Below are 23,707 nucleotides of genomic sequence, written 5' to 3' on the forward strand. Positions count from 1 at the left end.
TGATCAAATCTGCATTTCAGAAAGATTGATTCAGCAGCACAGAGGTGAACTGATAAAAGAGGGGACAGGGTGGAGATGAGGGAACATTGAAAAGACTTCCAACAATCCCAGGAATAAATGAACTTAAATTCTTAGTGCAGTGGGAATGGAGAGGGTATTTAAGAGATACCAAGGAAAAGTGGGGAGGCCATCCATTAAAATAGGAAACATAAAGGCCAAAGTCTACTCTGGAAGGAGGGGAGACAATGATACCTTTTGACTTTTAGAGTTTGAGGTGTCTCTGGGACACCCAGGTGATACCTAATAGGCTTATGAATATGTGTGTGTCTGCGACTTCCCTGGTGGTCCACTGGGTAAGACTCTGTGCTCCCAGTGCAGGGGGCCAGGGGTTCAGTCCCTGGTGGGGGAGCTAGATCCCACATGCAGCAACTAACAGCCCCAACAAAAAATCCCGCATTCCGCAACAAAGATCCAGCGTGCCACAACTAAGACCCTCTGCAGCTTAACTAAATAAATATTTTCTAAAAAAATGTTTGTGTCTCTGTGTGTGTACATTTTTTTCCATTATAAAAGCTTGCAAGACATCTGGGCTGGAGATATAAATTTAAGTGTCATCAGCTTACAGATAGCAATTAAAACCATGAGTGTGGATGAAGTCACCCAAAGTGTGGGCCAGAAGATCTGTGGGCCCAGGACAGAGCTCTGGAGAGCTCCGATTCCAAGCAGTTGAAGGCTTGGATTTGTGAACATTCTCCCAAGGGAGCAGTGTGTGAAGTGGAAAAGAGTGTGGAAAGGGCCCTGGATATCACCAACATTTAGGGGAAGAGAAGGTAAACAGATGAGAAGAGAGGGGCAAAAGTGCAGGAAAAGCCAGGACAGGGTGTCACGTCGAGGGAAGTCAGTAGCATCAAATGCTGCAGAGGTCAATGGAGGTAAGGAGAGGAAACTCCATCAGTTAGATTTAGCAACTAAGAGGTGGTGAGTGCGGCCAGAGAGAGGTTAGTGGAGCGCTGAGAGGGTGGGCTTCCGGCTGTGGGGGAAACCTTTTCAAATGAAACGCAGTTTGAGTAGGTGGCTGGAATTGCACCCTGCGCTGCTTTCCCGCGCGCGCCACAGTCACGCGTGCACACTCTTACACACCAGAGGGCTAACAGGCACTTTGTGCTCCCGGACAGGGCTCCCAGAGATCCTGCGCAGGCGCCTCCGGAGCCCGCCTGCTCTGCCGCGAGCCCCTCCCCAGGCCTGCAGAGGGCGCTGAGTCTCGGAGAGCCGGGGCGTGACGCCACTCTAGCTAGCGCTGGCGCTCGGGCTCGGTGGTGGGCGCCGTAGCTCCGCGTCCCGCACGCCTCCTCCCAGCGCAGGTGGGTCCGCCGGCGGGGGCCAGCAGTGCTTGGGATCCGTGGGGCGGGCGGGTAGCGACAGCCTCTGGGCGCGGAGTAGTCCCCATCACCTAAGTGCTCCAGCTCGGGCCAGGCTCCGGCGAATCGGGCTGTGGACAGGGCTGCACGTGTGCAAGTCCCATTCCGGGTGGGTGCCTTCAGGACGTGCAGTGCCTGTCCCGGAACCCCTTAACACCCCAGGGGTCTCCGCCCCGGCTCGCCCGCGGCTTCCTGGGGACGTCTGGGGACGTCTAGGGACGGGGCTACCAGGGGCGGGGCTCCCATGATTGACACGTCTCTCCCCAGGTTTCACGGGCACCACTTGACCCCTACCCTGCCCTGAATCTGAGCCAGCACCATGGTGAGAACCCTGAGCGCAGCCCCTCACCTCCGCATGTCCATGCCCTTGCCCTTGCCCTTGCCCCTGCCCCGCATGGCCTTGCCTCGGTTGCCCGATAGAACGGAGTGGGGGTTCCGGTGGGTATGCCCCTGCAAGGCAGCCTGCACTCTTGCAACCCGGCCATCCCTATAGCACGGGCGCCTGAAGGTGAAGACATCGGAAGAGCAAGCGGAAGCCAAAAGGCTAGAGCGGGAACAGAAGCTGAAGCTATACCAGTCAGCCACCCAGACTGTCTTCCAGAAGGTGGGGCCCTCAGAGGTCGTCCCCTCCCACAGTGGCTCCCTTAGTATAGCACTGAGGCCAAGAACTGCGCCTTAGAGTCAGGCTGCTTGGATCCATATCTGCGTTCTATCAGGTACTAGCTGTGTGTCCTTGGGCAAGTTACTGAATCTCTTTGGACCTCAGTTTGCCCATCTGTAAAATGGGCCTAACAATTGCACTTACTGCATAAGGCTGTTGTGAAAATTAAATCAGAGAATACATGTAAACCCATAAAGTGCTTTGTATAGTACCTATAGTATAGTATGGCATTCACAGAACAGTTGGTAGTTGTATTTATGTTATTAGCCCTGTAGCAGGAGAAAGATATGATCTCTCTGACCCTGCTATCTACCTTTTCAGCGCCAGGCTGGAGAGCTAGATGAATCAGTGCTGGAACTGACAAGCCAGATTCTGGGAGCCAACCCTGATTTTGCCACCCTCTGGAATTGTCGCCGAGAGGTGCTCCAGCGGCTGGAGGTCCAGAAGTGCGTAGGGGTTCAGAGCCCCGGGAAGATGGCCCTGGCTCTGCCCCTGCCCTCCCTGGGTCCAGGGCTGGAGGAAGAGTGGGGCAGCCAGGGGCATAGGCAGAGGGCAGTGGAGGGCTGGGTGCAGAAAGACAGGGGTGAGCTGAGATTGGGTGTCGGAGGGCCCTGACCCCCATTCCCCTCTGGGTGCAGGTCCCCCGAGGAGTTGGCCGCTCTGGTGAAGGCAGAACTGGGCTTCCTGGAGAGCTGTCTGAGGGTGAACCCCAAGTCTTACGGTACCTGGCACCACCGCTGCTGGCTGCTGGGCCGCCTGCCAGAGGCCAACTGGGCCCGGGAGCTGGAGTTGTGTGCCCGCTTCCTCGAGGTTGATGAGCGGAACTGTACGTGCCCGCAGATTCTGTCCCTACAGCCCTCACCTGCCCCACGTTCCGGTACTAGGGCCTCAGTAAGGCCCAGAGTGGGGAGGGATGGCCAGGATGGGCCCACTGAGCTGATGGCAAAAGGGATGATGGAGCCAAACGTATCCTCCATGGAGTGCAGAGAGGTGTTTCTCAGGATCTCCGAGGGAACTCCAGGGGTACCAGCCGGGGAGATTCTCTTGCCCTGCGTCTGAGATGTGCTGTCTGCCCTTCCCCCCAGTTCACTGCTGGGACTACCGGCGGTTTGTGGCTGCGCAGGCAGCTGTGCCCCCTGCAGAGGAGCTAGCCTTCACTGACAGCCTCATCACCCGAAACTTCTCCAACTATTCCTCCTGGCATTACCGCTCCTGCCTCTTGCCCCAGCTGCATCCCCAGCCAGACTCTGGACCTCAGGGGCGCCTCCCTGAGGATGTGCTGCTCAAAGGTAAGCAGAGTCAGGGGGTGCTGGGGAGGACTCTGCAGCGCCACCCTTCCAACCCTGATGCCTAGGCCTGTTCCTGAACCTGCCACTCGGGAACTTGCCTGGCTCTGGGGGTGCATAAGATCCAGCCCCTGGCTGCAGGGAGCCCAAGTGTCCAATGGGGAAGATAAAACTGAAATGTGCAGCCCCTGGGCAAGGCCAGCCTATAGGTGAAACTGCAGGCTGGAGGAACTCCAAGGTGAGGGTGGGATGTTGGGGTGGCCAGGAGCCAAGCAGGGCCCTAACCACAACCCCATGCCTCCGTGGCCCCCGCAGAGCTGGAGCTGGTGCAGAATGCCTTCTTCACGGACCCCAATGATCAGAGTGCCTGGTTCTACCATCGTTGGCTCCTGGGACGAGGTGAGCAGTGGGGGAGGAAGCTGGGTGATTAGGGCTTAGAAGGAATGGAAGAATATTTAAGGAGACCTGAGGCTGTGTCTTCCCCCAGCGGATCCCCAGGATGCTCTGCACTGCCTGCACGTGAGCCGGGATGAGGCCTGTCTGACTGTCTCCTTCTCTCGGCCCCTCCTAGTGAGTCCTGCAGCTTTTGCCGGAGAGCATCGTGGATCGTGGGCCTGGTGCTGTTGGAGTGACGGGTCTCTCTTTGTCCCCCGTGCCAGGTGGGCTCCAGGACGGAGACCTTGCTGCTCTTGGTGGACGAGTCACCCCTGGCCGTGGCGTGGAGGACCCCAGATGGCAGGAACCGGCCTAGCCACGTCTGGGTATCCCAGGATTGGTGGGCAGACTGGAGGCTGGGGTAGGGCTGGGCTGGGACTGTCAGGAAGGTGGTGCAGCCGGGCTTTTTCTTAACCCCGTGCTCCCAGCTCTGTGACCTGCCCGCCACCTCTCTCAACGACCAGTTGCCCCAACATACATTTCGTGTCATTTGGACAGCAGGCGGTGCCCAGAAGGAGTGTGTGCTCTTAAAAGGTGACATAGCCCGCACCTCCCCCCTTGGCAGCAGCCCTCATCCCTCTCTTCCTGTCATGGGTGTCCCCTCCTACCACCTGCTCTTTCTTACAGGCCGCCAAGAGGGCTGGTGCCGGGACTCCGCCACGGATGAACAGCTCTTCAGGTGATGGTGACAGGGAAGCGCACAGACAAGGATGGGGGCTCTGGACTCTGGGCATCAGGCAGCTGGGCAGGAGGCTGGGGGCTTAAGCAGTTGATCTCAGACTGGATACTGGGGCTGACTAGTACCCCAGGGCTGGCGCATCATCCCCTCCCCCACCCTGCCCACCCTCAGGTGTGAGCTGTCGGTGGAGAAGTCCACGGTGCTACAGTCCGAGCTTGAATCCTGTAAGGAGCTGCAGGAGCTGGAGCCAGAGAATAAATGTGAGGCCCGCTCCCCTGAGGAGGCCCCTTTCTAGGGGGGCACCCCTTGGGGAGAGTGGGAAGGGTCTCCAGAGGATGGGAGCAGAGGAGGATCCAGGAGAGACCGTCCTCTTCCCTGCCCTCTCCCCAGGGTGCCTGCTCACCATCATCTTGCTGATGCGGGCGCTGGACCCCCTGCAGTATGAGAAGGAGACGCTGCAGTACTTCCAGACCCTCAAGGCAAGTCGGGTCCGTGGGAACCGGCGAGGGGGAGGCCCGGCGGGCAGGAGGAGGGCAGCTGACGTGCATTCTCCGTCCCTTCTCCCTGCCAGGCCGTGGACCCTATGCGGGCAGCGTACCTGGACGACCTGCGAAGCAAGTTCCTGCTGGAGAACAGCGTGCTCAAGATGGAGTACGCGGAGGTGCGCGTGCTGCACCTTGGTCACAAGGTAGGGACTGCGCACGCGCCTTCCCGGCCTTCGCCCTGCTAGCTGGCCTCCCTCTTCCTCAGGACCTGGCCGGCTTTTATATCCGCTCCCTGGGCCTCAGCCGAGACACTCACCACGCCCCCGGCTTTCCTTCAGTCGCACGTGCCTTTCTGGACATTTCTTCCTCAGCTCATTCCCGTGCTTCTCTCCCTGGAGCAGGCCCCAACACCTAAAACCTCAATAGTTTCCAGAACTTTCTGACAAACTCTCCAGACTCTCTTTTTCCTCTGTAGTCCTTCCCAATCAATCTCCCCAACACGTCACTGCTGCCCACCTTCGCCCCCACCAGCCGATCCCAGACTCACCAGGCCCGCTCCCACCAGTGTCTGTGTTTATCCCAGCGCCCTCCTCCATCCCCCTTACCTGCCCCACTCCCACCACCCCACTGGCCACCCAGCCCGAGGGCTCAGGCCTCTCCCATGTCCTTGACGTGGAGCATGTACTGCCAGGGGTGCAGAGGCAAGCGTCCCACCTACTCCCTCTTCTCCTCAGCTGGGGTCCCCAAGGGCCTGTGTGGGGCACACAGGGCAAGTGCCTGATAAACGATGGCTGAGGCCTTTCCCCCAGGTCTCGCTGGGTATCTCATCCCCCCTCCTCAGGATCTGACGGTGCTCTGCCATCTGGAGCAGCTGCTCTTGATCACTCACCTTGACCTGTCGCACAATCGTCTCCGAGCCCTGCCCCCTGCCCTGGCTGCCCTGCGCTGCCTCGAGGTAGAGCACTCACTCCTGTGTCGCTGTCCTGGGTGATCCTCTTCCCCTTCCTCCACCTCAGAAGTCTGCCCACCCTACAAAGAGATGCCCAGGTCCTCCCAGACCCCACAGATGACCCCTGCCTTCGCCTCTGTCACCCAGCCTGACCCCAGGATCCCTTCCATGTACTGTAAGCTGATCACCCTGGGTTCCCCAGTTGCTTGTACCAATCCCAGGCTGACAGCTGCCTTCCCTGCCTTGTCTTCCCCGCCCTCCCTGCTCCCCAGGTGCTGCAGGCCAATGACAACACTATCGAGTCCCTGGATGGTGTCACTAACCTGCCCCGGCTGCAGGAGCTCTTTCTGTGCAACAACCGTATCCTTCCTTCTGGGTGCCTTTCAGACAGCAGGCAGTACGAGGTGCCACGCCAGGAAGGGACAGACAGCACGCAGGGTGGTGTGCCCCTGGACATGGAGAGGGGGCTCTGGCTGTCTAAGCTGAGGAGAGAGGGTAGCCTGGCGCTGTATGAGGCTATCATTGACTTGTACTGGTAGAGTTTTGGAGGATGGAAGTCAGTGACTTCCTCAAGCCAGAGTTCACAAACCAGCAGCCTACAGATATTCTTGGGTAGCGCATCATGTTTTTAAAATCAGGAAGTTTCATATTTTAAAAAATCTAGAATTTTGATTCTTCTTTAAAAAAATGGAAATTAAAGCAACGTTTAGCCTGCATTTCCACTTGGCAACCCTTGGCCATTGGTGGATCATGGGTGCCTCTGCATCTGGGGCTAGCTTTCACCTTGGCCATAGTCTCCACCACTCCTTCTGGGACTGTATCCAGTCAGCCTCCTGTGCTTCCTGCCTGGCCCCCGGGGGCTGGTGTTTGCAGTCTAGAGCCTTACGCCCTCCGGGGAAGCGGACAAGGTGCCCACCAAGCAGGCTGCTAGGCAGCAGTCCCTGTTCTTGAGGGAAAGCAGTGATGGGTGCACAGGAGCTGGTGGATCTGGAGGAACCTGCCAAGCTTTCCTTGACTCCCGCCCAAGGCCTCCAGCAGCCTGCAGTGCTCCAGCCTCTCGCCTCCTGCCCCAGGCTGGTCCTCCTCAACCTGCAGGGCAACCCCCTGTGCCAAGCAGTGGGCATCTCGGAGCATCTGGCCGAGCTGCTGCCCTCAGTTCGCAGCAGCCTCACCTAAGAGACTCTGCCCCCGCCCCCTGCCCTTTAACTTATTGGAACTGAATAAACAATGAAGAGGCCCCCAAAGGCTGCTAAGCTGCCGCCGCCACCATCATTACTACTGCTACCTATCCTGGAAAAGAAAGGGAGAGAGTGAGGGTATGTCAGTTTACCCCCTCTACTTTCATTTTATGCTCAGTCCTGCTGTTCCCTGTCATGGAGAACCAAAGCCTCAGTATCTGGGGCAGAATCAGGGCAATGGCTGGATTTGAATCTACATTCCAGTTTGGGGCTGGGCTGGGTCTAAGTTCCAGGCTGGAATCAGATTGGAGTTCATGTTCTGGTTGGGGCTGGACCACAAAGCAGCTGGAAGTCTCTCTAACTGAAAGGGGCTCGTAGAAGTTTCTCCCGTGACCTGTGCCCCTTCTAGATGCCCTGTCTGCCCCGGCTCTCCTTTACCACAGCTAAGAAAGCTCTTCCCAGGAGGAGTGGGCCAGGGCGCCCTGGCTCCCCTCTCTTAACAGCAACACTGTCAGTCCCCATGAGTAGCATGCTTTGGATAAAGAGCCCTTGGAAATCCTTGATCCCATTTGATCCTCACAAGCTCTCAGGGCTGAGACGATTAGGCCCATAGTACTGATGAGGAAACTGCTGTTAAGATGCAACCAAGGTTGCTGACCTCAAGTGCTGGAGCCAGAGCCGTCTCTGCAACTTGGTCTGGGATTCCAGATTCATGTTCTTGCTTCTGGATTGGGCAGAGCCTGGCCCCAGCTCCCGAGGTACCGAGACGGTGTCTTTTCCCATGGTCCCCCTTCCAACACACATACACATACCTTGTCCTGACTCTGAAAGCCCTGAGGCACTTGAGCCTCCCCGGAGGGAGGAAAGGGGAGCGACTCAGGGGTGAGGGCACTGAGTCAAACCTGGCTGGGTGGGGAAAGAGAAAGACTGAAACAAGAGGGAGAGAATGTGACAAGGCATTTACCTGGTTCCCTGAGAATCTACCTGGACCCACATGTGCTCACACACAACCAGACTCTCAGGGCCCTGCCCCTCCCATATCCGTAGTGATACACAGACAGCCCCTCCATGAAGCCCTTAGGCTGACCTGCCTCACACCTGCCTGGAATTTTGATTTCCACTAGTGCATCCTCTGAGCGTGCTGGAGGATGTGGGGATTAGACCTGGACAGGAAAAGGTCGCGGGGATGTGAAGGGCTCTGTGCCTGGTCCTGGAGCCTCTGTCCCTGCTCCCCAAGCCACCTCCCTGCCTGACGCATCACCAAACTCAGCCTCTCCTCCAGTCAGCTTCCTTGTGTCCCCTTGCCCACCCTGTTTTCACTGTCTTCTGTTCAGTGTCCCATGGACAGAGCTGGGACAACAGCGGGATGGAGGGAAGAGACCCCAGGAACAGGGTCCCAGACTTCCGGAAGATGTCTGACCTCCTCTTTGCCTTGGGGCTCTCTTGGTGGCCTCCCTGGCATTTCTCCCAGTGTCAGGGTGAAGTTGGGGCAGGTGCCTGGAGCCGGTTGGTCAGGATTCCCAGGAAGAATTCCAGGTTGGAGAGCCCTGGCCTCCAGCTCACCAGACATTCGTCTCAGTGAGAGAAGGGGGTACTCTGCAGCCTGGGGAGGGGGGGACTTCATTCCCACCTGAGCCTCATAGCAAAGACCTCAACCTCCTCCAAACCCCTCGGTTTGGGGGGTGGGGGGTGGCAGTTAGAAAACAAGAGATTGCTTCTACTCTGACACCCCTAATCCCCAACCTGGAGGGACACAGGAAGCAGGGGGCAGCTCAGTCATGCTGGGGCCTGGGGCCTAGCTAGAGGAAGAAGGAGGGACAGACAAATGGATGGTGGGGGCTGGCTGGTGGAGCCAGTCCGAGGGCCTGGCTGCTGGTGTCACCAGTGTGTACCAGCCTGGGATGCTGGGGGCTCCCTGGGCAGGACGAGTCCCAGAGCCAGGCCGGTGGGCAGTTTCACAGGGACAGAGGTGGGCAGCCTGAGCTTGGGAAGAGCGAGTCTGCTGGATAGAGTGTGGGTGGACCCTCCCTGCCCCATCGCGCTAGAGAAACTTCCCACACTACGGGGACAATTCTTTCCCCCTCACCCGCACATGGACATCCACCAAGCCAGGTGCCCCATCCAGAAAGCTGCTCACGGACCCCTCCCAGGAGATGACACTTGTCGCAACCTCCTCCACCGAGGAGAAAGTGCTTCTGATGCACCCAGTTTCGCAGGAGTCAGCATCCCTCGGACGGTGTGATCTCATCAAAGCCTTCCGACTTCAGCCCTGACAGACCCCGCCCCCGCCCCCTCCCCAGCCCGGGCCCAACCCCGCCTCCAGTCGGTTCCTGGCTCCTTGAAAGGGGAAAGGGTGCGGCCTAGCCTCATTTCCCACCCCTACCTCAGAAACAGCCCCCAGAGGCTGGGCTTCCTCCCTCGAGGATGGAGCAACCTTCCTTCCCCTTCTTCCCAGAAGCCTGGCCCCGCCCTCCCCCTCTCATAAACCACTTACCGGCCTGCCCCACGCTTTCCATTCGTGAGGCGGCGTCAGTCCCGTCCCATCAGTCCCGACCTGTTCCACCCAGAGATGCCAGCACCTTCGTCAGGTGAGGCCCCGGCCAGGTGGGGTGCGAGCCAGCCCGAGCCTGTCGGTCCCAGTGAGGCTGCTCCCCACACACCGAGACTCTACACCTGGGAAGCCCGGCTCGGGCACCTCTGCCCCCGCCCAGACCCTCCGGGCAGCTCCGCATGGGTGTTTGACCAGCCGTGGGGAATATGTCAGGAGCCCAAGTCGTGAATGTCACTTGCCTGTGTAATGCAAGGAGCCTTGGCTGGGGGATTCCGCCTAAGAAATGGGTCCTTGAGGCAGGCAGCTCCGGATCTCCAGACTAAGGAGCTGGCAGGTGGGGGGAGCAGGCCCGGGGTGGTCTGTGCGGCTGCACCTTGAGGGTGCGACAAGTGTCATCTCCTGGGAGGGGTCCGTGAGCAGCTTTCTGGATGGGGCATCTGGCTTGGTGGATGTCCATGGGCGGGTGAGAGGGGAAAGACTCGTCTCTGTAACGTGGGAAGTTTCTCTAGGTGAGTCTGAAAGGAGTCTTTGGGGAAGGTCTCTGGGTGGGTCTGAGGGAATCTCAGGGTCAGGATCAGATCATCTCAGTCATCTGGCTGGGACTGAATCAGCTCTCTGGATGGAGGGTTTCTGGGTGAGCTGACTGGGGCATGCTGTAGGGGTAAAGGAGGTCTGTGTGAGTGATCAGAGCCTCCCTGCCTTGTCCACACAGGCACGACGACGGGCAGTCCTCGTTCAGATGTGGGCCGCTGGGGAGGGAATCCCTGGCAGCCCCTCATGACACCTTCTCCAGAGCCGGAGCCAGAGCCAGACAGACATGCTCGCCAAAGGCGCAGCCCCTTCTGGGCTCGCTGCTGCGGCTGCTGCTCGTGCCAGAATACAATAGATGAGGACCGGGGGCCTGAGCTCGGTGGAGACCACGGGTCTAACTCCAGGCCTCCAAGGCCCAGCCCCAGGGATGGAAGACCCAACTCCCCGGCTCCAAGACCCGACTCCCTGGGCAGCACTGTGAACACAGCCATCCAAGGTGAGGCCCACCTGTCCACGTTATCTGAGAACCAAAATGCTTTAATGGGCCTGAGACACATTCTGGAATCTCCGGGGGCCTGGGAGGCTAATGATGCAGGGCCGGACTCCCCACGGGGCTTCACTGAACCTGAGCTCTGGCCTTGCAGAGGGAAAGCTGATGGTGACTGGTGTGGATCTGCTGAGTTCACCCTCGGGCCAGAATCGCCAAGAGCACCACACGGACGAGTTCGAGTACAAGGAGCTGATTATCCGCCGTGGGCAGCCTTTCCACATGGTCCTCTTCCTGTCTCGTCCCTATGAGTCGTCCGATCATGTCACCCTGGAGCTGTTCATCGGTCGGTGGAGCCCGCAGTGGGAGGGGTGAAGGCCCTGGGCAGGGTGGAGTGGGGGTAGGGGGCTGCGTAGCAGGGCTCCCCGCCCTGGTATTAGGGTCAAAGGGGCAGCTTTGGGCTCCTCACTCACCCCACTCCTCGCCCCTGCCAGATAAGGCAGGCGCAAGCATGTAAGTATGTCCCCGGGGGTGCCTCAGGGAGGGTCTGTTTTCCTAGGCTCACCCTCTTCAAGCCTCAAAATTCTTTTTCTTCAGGTGTTTGGCACAGCATCCCCTTCAGTGTTTCTGCCTCTGTGTGTCTTTCGTTCTGGGTCTGCCCTCCTTCCTCAGGGTGTGGCTCCACGCGCTCTCCCACTGTGTCTCTCGGTCTCTCTGTCCCCGTGGCCCAGGGCAGGTGCCTCCCTCATTGCATTGCTTGGTGGCTCCTGACTGCCTAGGCCGCTGCTTATGCTGCCGCAGGGGGCCGGCGACCCCTCGTACCCTTTGATTAGGGCCTAGCCTTGCCCACCCCAGCCTGTAATTTCCCAGGTACCCCCACCACCTCCAGCAAGGATGCCCTGGGCTCTGGAAGCTGCCGCCCCAGGGAGCAGGCAGGGTTGAACTTCAGGATATGAACTGCCCTTTCACACACAGCAGGGGCAACTGGACCCAGACAGGGTGGCTCTGCTCCTCCAGCCCAGGTGCTGGAACAGTCAGGCAGGGAGAGCGTGACGGTGACCTGGTCTCTTCTAGTCGCCTCTGAGTTGAGTGTCGAGGGAACAGGTTTGGGATGTTGGACTGGATCTCTGCCCTGACATGTGGGCAAACACTGGGTGGGGACAGAGCTGCTCTCAGATTGACCCAGGCGATGGTCCAACTCAGGGACACACTCATTGGCTCATACACTTTCTGGGTGGGGCTGCGAGAAGTCCAAGGCACCATCCCCCCCCCCCCCCCCGCCCCCGCCTTCAGATAGGCTGCAGCAGCTAATCGATGCTTCCCCCACTGCAGGAAACAACCCTGAGGTGGGCAAGGGCACCCACGTGATCATCCCAGTGGGCCAGGGGGGCAGTGGAGGCTGGAGCGCCCAGGTGACCAAGTCCAGCGGGAAGAATCTGAACCTACAGGTCCACACCTCCCCCAATGCCATCATCGGCAAGTTTCAGTTCACGGTCCGCACACGCTCAGAAGCTGGCGAGTTCCAGTTGCCCTGTGACCCCTGCAATGAGATCTACATCCTCTTCAATCCCTGGTGCCCAGGTGAGCCTGCTGGAGTCAGAAGCAAGGCATGGACAGGAGGGGAGGGCAGGTCAGGGCTTCCTTTCCTGGGTCTGGCTACGTGCCTGGGTACCTAGCCCTAGGAGAAGCCAGCCTCCCATTGTCCAGGTGAGGGGACCTAGATCCAGGACCTAGAGAGGTGACCAGCCCAAGGTCACACAATCTCACTTCTCCTGGGGAAGGGCCCTGGTTACAGCCACCCTCCTCTGATCATCTCTGTCATGCTCACTGCATCCTTCCTGGGAGGAGTGCTGTCAGGCTAGAGGCGTTCCTGCTCTTCCTCTGCGGTCATGAGTCCTGCAGAATCAGCCCAGGGGCAGGTGGGACCCAGGGAGAGGGCTGGAGAGGACCAGGCATATATGCTTTGGGAACACAGAGGACCTTGTGTATGTGGACCGTGAGGACTGGCGGCAGGAGTACGTGCTTAATGAGTGTGGGAGAATTTACTATGGGACCGAAGCACAGATTGGCGAGCGGACCTGGAACTATGGCCAGGTACGGCTGGCTGGGGCCTCGTGCACTCAGGGGCACTAGAGGCAGGTGGGGTGGGGTAGGGGAGCAGGTGCTGGCCTAGGGGTCACCTCTGCCCTTCCTCCCTCCAGTTTGACCACGGGGTGCTGGATGCCTGCCTGTACATCCTGGACCGGCGGGGCATGCCATATGGAGGTCGCAGAGACCCCATCAGTGTCTGCCGGGTCGTCTCCGCCATGGTGAGCACCCTCGCGTCTCTGAGCCCTACCATGTGTCTGCCTGCTGCCTCCCCTGCTCCACCCCACACTCTTACCCTTCCTGATTCTGTCACTGCTCTTGCAAAGGGTACTGTGGGAAGTGGTCTCACCCTTCTTCCCTCCCTCGCCTGTCCCCCAACGCTCCCCTTCCTGGCTCCGGTTCCAGCTCTTGCGTAATGTAGGGCCAAACCCCAAACTTGGCACACCCAGCATTCACATTCATGTGTCAGACCAGGACGGGGGTGGGGGGTGGGGGGGGTGGGGGTGCGGGGGGTCGGGGGGGTGGAGTGGGCAGAGAGCTCTAAGAGTGGTGAGAGGGGCTCAGGCTGCTACTGGACCCTGAAGCCTTTAGGGGTGAGGGATGGTTGCAGGGTCAGAGGCTGGGCCGGGGGCCACACGGCAGGCCCTGAGCTTCTCCCCCAACCCTGCCCCACCCCGTCCTGTCCTGGGCAGGTAAACTCCTTGGATGACAGTGGCATCCTGATTGGGAACTGGTCTGGAGAGTATTCCCGCGGCACGAATCCATCGGCGTGGGTGGGCAGCGTGGAGATTCTACTCAGCTACCTACGCACCGGCTTCTCTGTCCCTTACGGCCAGTGCTGGGTTTTCGCCGGTGTGACCACTACAGGTAGTGGAGGGACGGGACAGGAGCGGCCTGGGCCCTACACGAAGGAGGGAGGGAAGCCAGGCTCTGCCTTCACGAGCCCAGCCCAGCTGTGGCTACAGTGTCGGAACAGGCAGGGTAGCTGGTAGGCTGGCCTTAATTATCATTAATTAGTGTTAACAACCAGAGAGGGGCCTAGAGGAGAGGAGGGAGAAGGGACAGTTAGGGACAAGGCGAGGCCGGTGGCCTGGATTCCCCTAACCCCCAACACTCCCTGGCTCGGTGCCCTCCTGACCCTAGCGACCCCTGACCCAGTTGCCCCTGTCCCCTTGCTACTCCTGACCTCGTGCCTCACCTGCCCCCCACCCCTGCCCGGGCCCCGGGCCCTGAACCCCAACCCTGGTTTCCCCACAGTGCTGCGCTGCCTAGGCCTGGCCACCCGCACCATCACCAACTTCAATTCCGCGCATGACACAGACACGTCCCTCACCATGGACATCTACTTTGACGAGAACATGAAGCCACTCGAGCACCTGAACCATGATTCCGTCTGGTGAGGCTGGGGCTGGCCTGCCCTTCCCTGCTGAGGACTGGTGACCCGAGGCCTGGGCGCCAGGGGGATGCCGGGGAGGCCCTGGGGGGTGGGCAGCTCACGGAGCCCTCTGGCCATGTCCATCCAGGAACTTCCACGTGTGGAACGACTGTTGGATGAAGAGGCCGGATCTGCCCCCAGGCTTCGATGGATGGCAGGTTGTGGACGCCACACCCCAGGAGACCAGCAGCGGTGAGGCGGGGCCCTGCCTGGCTCCTGAACCCCACTTGGGGCCCCTCCCTGTCTCCCCAGCCAGGGTAACAAACTCCAGCGTCCCGGACGGGGCCTTAGAGCCGGGCCCTTTAACCCCGCCGTTCTTCAAACAGACTCCTCGGGGCAAATCACCATGTGGCCCTTCATTTATTTTTACCTTTCTGCGTAACTATTTGCCTAAATTTTATTTATTTGTAATGATTATGACACTCAGATGGCTCAAAAGTCCAAGGATTCAAGAGAATTCAGTGAGAGGTTTCCTTCCCCTGACAAATCCACTATTCCCACTTGCTTTTTTATTTACATATCCTGGAGGTAATTAATTGAAGGACCCTTTTATTTATGTATATTCTTTTAAAGTTTAAAAAGTCATTATTTTAAGTAAAACATGCTTGGAAGGAAAAAAAAAGGATAGAATTGTAGAGCATAAAGTATACAATTCCCTATCCTCTCTCAGGTGGTTTGTTTCGTTTTGTTTCAAGGAAATTTCTATATCCTACTCCAGACCTGGTACGTTGGACCTTCAGGGAATAGACTCTAGGAGTCTGTATGTTTGAAAGTTCTGGTGATGTTGCAGATCAGCTGGGTTTGGGCGTTCCTCTCGGGCACAGAGCATTAGGTCAGCAGCAGAGCAGACCCAGCCCCCGACTTCCTCTCTTTCAACACATATTCTCACTTTTACCAAGTTCCTCTCGTATCTGTTCCACTGCTCCACTGAGTTATATGTACAGTATGAAAAAATCAGGTTTCCGATAGGTTCAAAGGAGAAAAGAGCTTCTGTAACACAGTCCAGCCTAAGAAGTAATCACTGACGACATAACCTACTCGTCTCTTTTCCACAACGCACGTTTCTGCAAAAATTAGACTTCCCGTGCTGTTCTCAGACAGGTCCCGCACACCCTTCCCACCTTAATACTCTGGCCCCAGGCAGCCCCACCTGCCGGACCGGTTGCCTCTCCCCCCAACCCCTGCCACCTCTCCCTTCCTCACCCTGGGTCAGATAGCCTTCCCCTAGCCTACATTCCTCCTCTGGTCTCTGGCCAGACCCCTCCCCCCTCAGTCATCTCTGTGAATGGTGCCCCCTGAGTTGTGCCACCCCAGTGATGCCTGCAACGCTGGAACAGCCTGCAGGACACCGGGAGATCTGAGTTCTCATCCCCACTCTGGGAAGTGGTGGGCTGGGCGGCGGCCAGGGCCTCTGAGGCCAGCCAGACCCGGGCTTGATTCTAGCTTGATCACTTCTTGGATATGTCATCTTGGGCAAGTTCCTTGCACCTTCAGGTTTCGGTGTTCTTGTTTGTAATAGGTGGGTGATATGTACCATGCAGGGTGGTTGGGAGGAGCTAATGATAAGTCATAGTAGACTAGCAGCATGGCTGGAGCTTAGTAGCTACTCAGTTAAGTATTAGCTCCTTCCTTCTCTCTGTATCCAACTGTCTTGGGAGATCCTGGCATCTACTTTGCCTCACTGAGCCTGTCTCCCCATGTGTAAAAGGAGACCATCGTGCGAGATGTTTTCTAAGATTCTCTCCTGTTGGATGGCCCTCACTTCCTGTTCTGTGTCCTCTCCTGCCAAGCTTCCTCCCTATCAACCCATCTCTTCCAGAAAACCCTCCCGAGCACACTGAGGACAGACTGTGTTTCCCACCAGCTCCCCTCTCACCTCCCCACAGAGAGGACACAGTAGGCTGCAGAGCTGAAGGATTGTTCTGGATCTTTCTGGAATGGTGACTGTGATGTCATTGCTCTCCCAGCCGGCAAGCAGAGCCACGGTGGGCTCTGGGTTTGTCTTGATGTAGGATGGCTGTTGACCTCAGGGGGTTACAGACAGCTGACATGCAGCTTCAGCCAGTAGAGGAAGTATGCCAGCAATTTGATTAGCAAGGCAGGCCTGTCCCCACAGTTGTCCCTGTCCCCCTATCCCCCACCAAGGACTGAGGCCAAATAGAACGTGTGCACTCCTTTGTTTAACCTCCCTGAGTTGGACTGGTGGGAGCTGACCCAAGGCAGTGGGCGCTGGGCCTGGATGGGTGGGCCCAGGATCTGGGTGGGGGGTTCCCCCTCAGCCTCCTCGGATCTCTCACCCCCATGCTACCCTCACTCCCCTAGGCATCTTCTGCTGTGGCCCCTGCTCTGTGGAGTCCATCAAGAACGGCCTGGTCTACATGAAGTATGACGCACCCTTCATTTTTGCTGAGGTGAGGCCTGTGTGGCCGGTGCCTTTGTGGGCAGCCTGGGGAGACCAGGGCACTGGTGTTAGCCCTGGGTTCTCTGGTCCTGACCTCACCACCGACCGACTAGCTGTGTGACCTTGAGCAAGTCACTCATTCTATGAGTCTTAGTTTCCCCAACTGTTAAAAGGGGGATAATAATGGCTGCCATGCTTCCTGTGCTCAGGATCAAAAGAAATAATGGGTATGAAGCTGCTCTATAAGTCATAGAGTCAGCGAACGAGCGTAAGGGATTACTGTTATTAATGGTGAATGCATTGTAAGGAGCCTCCCAGACCAGTTTCTTCCCCACTCTCTGGCCCTGTCTGGCTCAGCTTGGAAAGTCTCCCGGTTTGGCTCTTCCAGGAAGCTCCTAACCTTCGGATCTAGCCCTCCATGCAGCTCCTAGGATGCAGGGAAGGCAGCTGGGGGTCAGGCCCACCCTCAGACCCTCTGGCTCACTCACTCCCGGCTCACACCCCACACACACCCCAAACAGGTGAACAGTGACAAGATCTACTGGCAGCGGCAAGGTGATGGCAGCTTCAAGATCGTGTACGTGGAGGAGAAAGCCATCGGCTCGCTCGTCCTCACGAAGGCTGTCGGCTCCAACATGCGGGAAGAGGTCTCCCACATCTATAAGCACCCGGAAGGTACCAGCCCCCCAACCTGGCCAGCTCCGACCACGCCAAGGGTTCCCACCAAGCACTCGCCAACGCCAGCAGCAGTGGTAGGCTCACCATTGACCCTCAACCCCCAGGCTCAGAAGCAGAGCGGAAGGCAGTGGAGACCGCAGCCGCCCACGGCAGCAAACCCAACGTGTACGCCATCCAGGACTCGGCTGAGGATGTGGCCCTGAAGGTGGAGGCGCAGGACGTAGTGATGGGGCAGGACCTGACCATCTGCGTGGTGCTGACCAACTGCGGCAGCAGCCCCCGGACTGTGAAGCTGCACCTCTACCTCTCCGTTACCTTCTATACCGGCGTCTCTGGGTCTGTCTTCAAGGAAAGCAAGAAGGAAGTGGTGCTGGCGCCGGGGGCCTGTAAGTGCTTCTTCCCCAGCCCTGCCGCCTCCCCCCCCACCCCGCCCCACGGCTGGGCACCCCGGGGCTGGGGACATGGAGACCCCAGGAGGCCGGGTCTGGGGAAGCTGGCCTCAGTGACACCATGCCTCTTCCCCCGCAGCGGAGCGCACGGCCATGCCCGTGGCCTACAAGGAGTACCGGGTCCACCTCGTGGACCAGGGGGCCATGCTGCTCAACGTCTCGGGCCACGTCAAGGAGAACACGCAGGTGCTGGCCAAGCAGCACACCTTCCGTCTGCGCACCCCGGACCTCACCCTCACGGTAGAGCAGCTGGCTGGGGCAGGGGGAAATCGGAGGGCCAGGGGAGGGGGCACTGGGCCAGGAGCCATGGCAGGAGGAGGTCAGGGACCAGCTCTGAGCTCCTGGGCTTCGGTTTCCTCCTCTGGAAAATCAGATCTCATTTCCCTGATTCTGTGGTGGTTGCAGCTGGAGAGTGGGTTGGAGTTTCCTGTCTGGCTTTGGGAGAGCCCTCTCTCGGGGGCAGAAACGTGGGGTGAGGGCGGTCTTGATTCGAAGGAGCTCTCCCTCTCTGGGGGAGCGTCTGGTCCCGTGAGTTCGGCCAGGGGCTCTGATGGGGGCCTCTTTTTCTCTCAGTTACTGCAAGCAGCCGTGGTTGGCCAGGATTGCGAGGTCCAGATTGTCTTCCAGAACCCCCTGCCTATCACCCTCACCAACGTTGTCTTCCGGCTCGAGGGTTCCGGGTTGCAGAGCCCCAAGACCCTCAACGCTGGGTGAGTCCGGGCCCCTCCTCCTTCCCCTGCCGCTGCCCTTGCCTGCCTCCTGGCGGCCTGGGTCCCAGCTTTGCTTCCTCTCTCTGTCAGGACGGTAAGGTCTGTCGCTTGGGGCCCGCCAGCAGCACCTCCTGACTCAGTTCAGCCCACCCAGCACTTAAAAGGCCTGCTGTGGGCAGTGCTCCGCGGTGTCCCCGCCCTGCCTCACCGGCTGGTTAGGGAGCTAAAACCTCACATAGGAATCCCTAGCAGCTCGTCACTACTGTCACCCAGCACTCAGCAGTTGAGCAGGCACTGTCAGGAATATAAGTGCATTTGGAGACCACAGAAACCCCTTAAGGTACATTAGAGATCATCACCTGGGCCGTGTGCCCCAGGGCAAGTGACTGATCTCCTCTGCGCCTCAGTTTTCTCACCTGTAAAGTAGGGATAACGATAAGCCTGGCTCTGAGGCTCAGAAGAGACGCTGCCCGTAAAGCACGCAGCATGGTGCTCGGCACAGCATCAGTGTTGGTAGCTGTCCCCGCCCTTTACAGACGGGGCAGCTGGTGGCCGCATCTCACAGGGTCTCACAGCTCCTAAGGGGCAGGCTCTGCCCCTCCCGCTTTGCTGAGAGCACAGGCTCTCAAGCTTGTTGCCGGCGTGGTGGCATGAGGGCCGAGCAGCAGTTCCGAAGGCGAGAGCCCTGTGCCTCGGGCCCTCACCCAGCCTGCCGGGGCCTGATCCCGAGCCACGTGAGGCTCTGGGCCAGGCCCGTGCCCACAGTCGTGTTCCTGGGCCTGTGCTGCCATCTCTGACGCAGACCCACGCACGCAGGAACAGCATAGAGGGAAAGCAGAGAAGGCCAGAGGCTGACTTCTAAGGTCAGCCCTCTGGGATCAGGGACAGGAAGTTTCCTCATTCCACAAAGAGCTCCCGAGGGACAGTGACAGCATGCGCTCGGAGGGGCTGGGTGAGGAAGCAGAGGGTCCCTGCCCACCCTGCCCATCCCTCTCCCCACACACAGCAGGCGGCTCTGCCTGGTGGTGGCTGCCACTTTCCCCAACAGGCCAAAGCTGAAAAGGTTGCTTGCTGTTCAGATCTTTGCCCCAGCCTGGCCCCCTGGATGATGGGACACATCACAAACGAGTGCTCTCCTTCCGTCGCCCTAAAAGGGCCTCTGGCAGCTTAGAGAGTGGAGCTTGGAACTTCCAGACAGCTCACCTGCTGGTGTCTCTCACCTGCAGCTGACAGAGGGAGGTTCACCTGTTCTGAGGGATTCCCCAGAGCGGGGCTCCCCTCAGCAGCCCCACCAGATCTTTGATTCTTGCCTCTGCCTGGGAATAAGGAAAGGACCGCTGCACTGAGTGATGGACACCCAGCTCCTCTCTTCAGCTGTGGGGCTTGTGCGAGTCTCCCCCCACTTAAAGGTCTCGTGCGAGTCTCCCCCCACTTAAAGGTCTCAGTCTTCCCATCGGTAGGTGAGAGGGTTAGATGGTAGTTTCTCAAGGCAGGTCCTCCTTGGACACCCTGTGGCTCCTCAGCTGCTGTGAGCCCAGGCCAGGGCCACCGGGACAGCTGAGAGCCCTGAGCTCCTGGCTCGGATATATTAGATTCCAAAACGGGCATCACTTCCCTCTCATCTGCGCATCCAAGGCCGCGGCATGGAACCCCATTGTGCCACCCAGCCTGCTGAGCGGCCACTTAATAAACATTCCAGAACTTACTCCTTCAGATGGCTATTGTCACCACCAAAGCAGTCACCAGGGGAAGCTGGAAGTCTGCTCCAAATCCTTCTCGGGAATTTCCCCCAGAGCCTGAATCATATTCTCTAGAATGTCCTTAGGGTGGTCTTCTAAGGGGGTGGATTTGACTTTGGGGAAACAGCCTCAAGTCATTTAGAATTAAGACTTAATTAATAAGGTAAGTGAACAAGGTGGGTCATAATGCCCTTTTCGATCAGAACTGAAGCTTGGCTGTAAAGGAGGGGCAGTGACTTGTCCGGGTGTGCGTGCGCACCCAAGTTGGGTGCGTGTGATGTGTGTGTGGTTTTAAATGGCTGGGAAGGAAAATCTGAGAGGAGTTTTTTCAAATGTTCAACAGGGTTGAGCCAGGACATAATTGAAGGACAGTGCTAATTTGGGTGTCTAAGTTCTGATGTCCTGTCAGGGAGTTGGTTTTATTACCTGCACTCACTTACGGGCACATTCCAACACGAGCAGCTGACGTGCTCAGCGTAAAGTGGCAAACTGGGGTGCAGCCAGGGTCTCGCCTGACTCTTAAGACCTACTCTTAAGGGTAGGAAGAGATCTTGACATCCCTAGCTGGAACCTGGAGAGCATTTTCTCTTGGAAATAATGTTATAAATAAAGGCTAGGCTCTGAAATAGTGCAGTTCAATCATAGTATGGGTTACATAGACTTTTGAAGGCTGATCGGAACCTAAACAACCTTTAACCTGCATCGATGGAAAAGTGAGCACAAATTAAAAGTACAGATTCGTAACCAGGCAGAGTGTAGCCTACCTGCTAAGTTATAGACTTAATTTCTTTCTTTCTTTTTTTTAAATAAATTTACTTATTTATGTATTTATTTTTGGCTGCGTGGGGCCTTCGCTGCTGTGCGCGGGCTTTCTTTATTTGCGGCAAGCGGGGGCCACTCTTCGTTGCGGTGCGCAGGCTTCTCGTTGCGGTGGCTTCTCTTGTTGCAGAGCACAGGCTCTAGGCGCTCGGGCTCAGTAGTTGTGGCGCACGGGCTTAGTCGCTCCGCGGCATGTGGGATCTTCCCGGACCAGGGCTCGAACCTGTGTCCCCTGCATTGGCAGGCAGATTCTTAACCACTGCGCCACCAGGGAAGTCCCTAGACTTAATTTCAAGTTGTATATTATGATAGGAAGTCTAGAAATTAAGTCTATAACCTAACAGGTAGGCTATAGATATCTATCTCCCTGTCTCCCCTGCTTCCCACCTTCATAGAGCTTGGAGGCACCTTCAAGACCATCTGATCCCACCCCCTCATTTTACATTCGCTTCCGTTTTACACCAGAAAGTGAGGATGACTGGTACTTTGTTCTAAACCACACAGTTAACAACGGTAGAAGGAGTACAGAGTGGTCCGGGGACGCCCCTTGGAAGCAGGCTCCAAGCTGTTTTGCCCCAAGGAGAGCTCATCCTCAGTGCTGGGGTGTTGACTCATTCTCTTGGAGGACTGTGGTGTTTGCACAGAGTCTGGCTCCAGAGACAGTCCCCAAGGCAGGCTCAGGTTGAGCAGGGGCCAGAGGTAAAGGTTTAAGGCAGAGGCAGGAAAGGACAGATGCTAACAGGCGTGAGAAGGTGCGATATAAATGCAGTCACAGTCAGTGTGTAAGCAAGCACATGTGCAGATTGCTGGAGGAGCTCAGAGAAGGGTGAGATTCATTTTCCTGAGGGCAGGAGGTGCTCCAGGGAGCCCTCACTGAGGAGGGGTTGTGAGCTGGGTCTGGAGGCAGCCTGGGGGCAAAGCTTGAAGACAGAGGTGAGTTCAGGGAAGGGGAGGAGCTCAGTGGGACTGGCGGGCAGGAGGAATGGGGGGATGATGAGGTGGTGCAGGCAGGCAGGGTGGCTCAGAGTGAGCCTGTGTGTCAGGTTAGGGAGCTACAGTTTCATCTATCTCATAAACACCGAGGAAGCCAAGCCGGTGAAGGGCTCAGTTCATCTCTGAGTGCTTGGAGAATAGAATGGAAAATGAGATGGGAGGCAAGGAGGCCAGTTAGAAGGCTGGTGAAATTGTGATTCCCAGAGGGGTGGTCTGGGACTAGAGGTCCATGGGAAGGAAGAAAATAAAGACACTGTAGTGTGTGTGTACACACCAGCATGTGTGTTTCTTTGTCTCTCACTCACACACACGAATGTGTGTCAATTTAATTGAAAGATGCCAATTGTCTGTTCTTTTTTTTTTTTTTTTTAATACCAAGCTGAAATATGGTCGTAGCAGAGGATGATTAATTTTCTTCCACCTTCTTCCTCGGCAAACCTGAAAGTATTTGGCAATGCCGTGTTGAGCCCCAGAGTCTCCCTTTGAAGTTTCCTTGTTCTTGGAAACCCTACGGGGATTGGGGCTGACCTGGTTGGGGCAGGAGCATTGGCCATCGAGAGGAGGGGAGGCAGTGCCTCTGTCTTTGTCCGGATGTTTGTGAGAGCGGGGAGGGAGGAGTCCTGGATGCTGAGGAGATTTCCAGCTCCAGCAGCTGGGTGGGTGGCCACTGATCTAGCCTTGCAGAGGTGGCCTTGGGGTTCAGGCATTGTTCCGGATGTGGAGATTCCAGCTGAGCCCAGAAATGCCTGAAGGGCTCCACCTGCTGCTCCTTCCTTCCTGCCTGCCCCATCAGCCCTTACTCCCCACTCCACCCTCGGTCACCCCAGGCCCATGATTCTATCTCTGCCCACAGGGACATTGAGGGCAACAAGAGAGTGACACTGCGCCAGACGTTCGTGCCTGTGAGACCAGGCTCCCGCCAGCTCATCGCCAGCTTGGACAGCCCACAGCTCTCCCAGGTTCATGGGGTCATCCAGGTGGATGTGGCCCCGGCCGCTGGTGGCAGGGGCTCCTCAGATACTAGAGGCAACGGTAGCTCAGAGGAGACCATCCCTATTGCATCTTGAGGTGGGGCTTAGCCCTGGGCCAGGAGCAATGCGAGTGGAGTCAGATGAGCAAGGGCATTGCCTCAAGACAGGGGCCCGCTGCAGAGCGGTTCCCCAGAGCCTCAGGTGGGGAGACCGGGACATCTGGGGAGGAACCGATCTCACTTGCACAGATGCTAATAAACTGTTTTACAATGAAGCTGCCGTTCTGTCCATCTGTCAGTCTGTGCCGAACCAAGGAGCCCCACGGCCTATCCTAGGGATGCTCTTGGCATTTCTGACGCCCCTAGTTCTGAGAAGCACGGCTGGCACGTCAGCAGTGGTACCACTCAGCAGCTCTTGAGATGGGGCCGCTTGGCGTCAGGACAGCCTCCAGCGCTTACCTGCCCAGTCTTCACCCGCTGACCAAAGCCCTCGGAAGCTCCCTGGGCTCAGTGGCCTGCCGCTTCCACAGCACCCCCTGTGGGAAAGAAGAACCTAAAGTCCCTTCTGTAGGCACATGTTTGAGGTAGAAATAGGCTGGAGTTCTCTCTGAGCCGCAGAAGCCACGTTCTAATATTGATCTTCAAATATCCTTGTCTAAGAATTGTTACAAAAGTAATACGTGTTCAGGGTTGAGCATTAAGAAGATACAGAAAATTATAAAGCAGAAAATAACAATAATCCTCAAGCCCCGCCATGTACAGAAA

General features: G+C 57.6%; 2 protein-coding genes across 2 annotated transcripts; both read left to right on the forward strand.

Annotated features, from left to right (window-relative positions):
- The first annotated feature begins 1,285 nt into the window (after positions 1 to 1,285).
- Positions 1,286 to 7,172, forward strand: RABGGTA (Rab geranylgeranyltransferase subunit alpha). Its single transcript, XM_065872247.1, has 17 exons — positions 1,286 to 1,361; positions 1,686 to 1,740; positions 1,912 to 2,022; positions 2,401 to 2,525; positions 2,718 to 2,905; positions 3,165 to 3,368; positions 3,681 to 3,764; positions 3,853 to 3,935; positions 4,025 to 4,126; positions 4,229 to 4,334; positions 4,428 to 4,479; positions 4,651 to 4,739; positions 4,870 to 4,958; positions 5,051 to 5,167; positions 5,806 to 5,919; positions 6,186 to 6,273; positions 6,941 to 7,172. The coding sequence occupies exons 2-17, from the start codon at positions 1,738 to 1,740 to the stop codon at positions 7,087 to 7,089; spliced, it is 1,704 nt and encodes a 567-aa protein (XP_065728319.1). The 5' UTR covers positions 1,286 to 1,361; positions 1,686 to 1,737; the 3' UTR covers positions 7,090 to 7,172.
- Positions 7,173 to 10,419: 3,247 nt separating this feature from the next.
- On the forward strand, positions 10,420 to 23,039 carry TGM1 (transglutaminase 1). The gene is made up of 14 exons (XM_065872245.1): positions 10,420 to 10,669; positions 10,818 to 11,006; positions 11,993 to 12,241; positions 12,636 to 12,754; positions 12,862 to 12,969; positions 13,441 to 13,615; positions 14,006 to 14,144; positions 14,272 to 14,375; positions 16,506 to 16,594; positions 17,106 to 17,259; positions 17,367 to 17,648; positions 17,791 to 17,951; positions 18,285 to 18,421; positions 22,826 to 23,039. The coding sequence occupies exons 1-14, from the start codon at positions 10,420 to 10,422 to the stop codon at positions 23,037 to 23,039; spliced, it is 2,370 nt and encodes a 789-aa protein (XP_065728317.1).
- Positions 23,040 to 23,707: the final 668 nt, after the last annotated feature.

Source organism: Phocoena phocoena, chromosome 2 (genome assembly GCF_963924675.1).
Source record: "Phocoena phocoena chromosome 2, mPhoPho1.1, whole genome shotgun sequence".
Classification (NCBI taxonomy): Eukaryota; Metazoa; Chordata; class Mammalia; order Artiodactyla; family Phocoenidae; genus Phocoena; species Phocoena phocoena.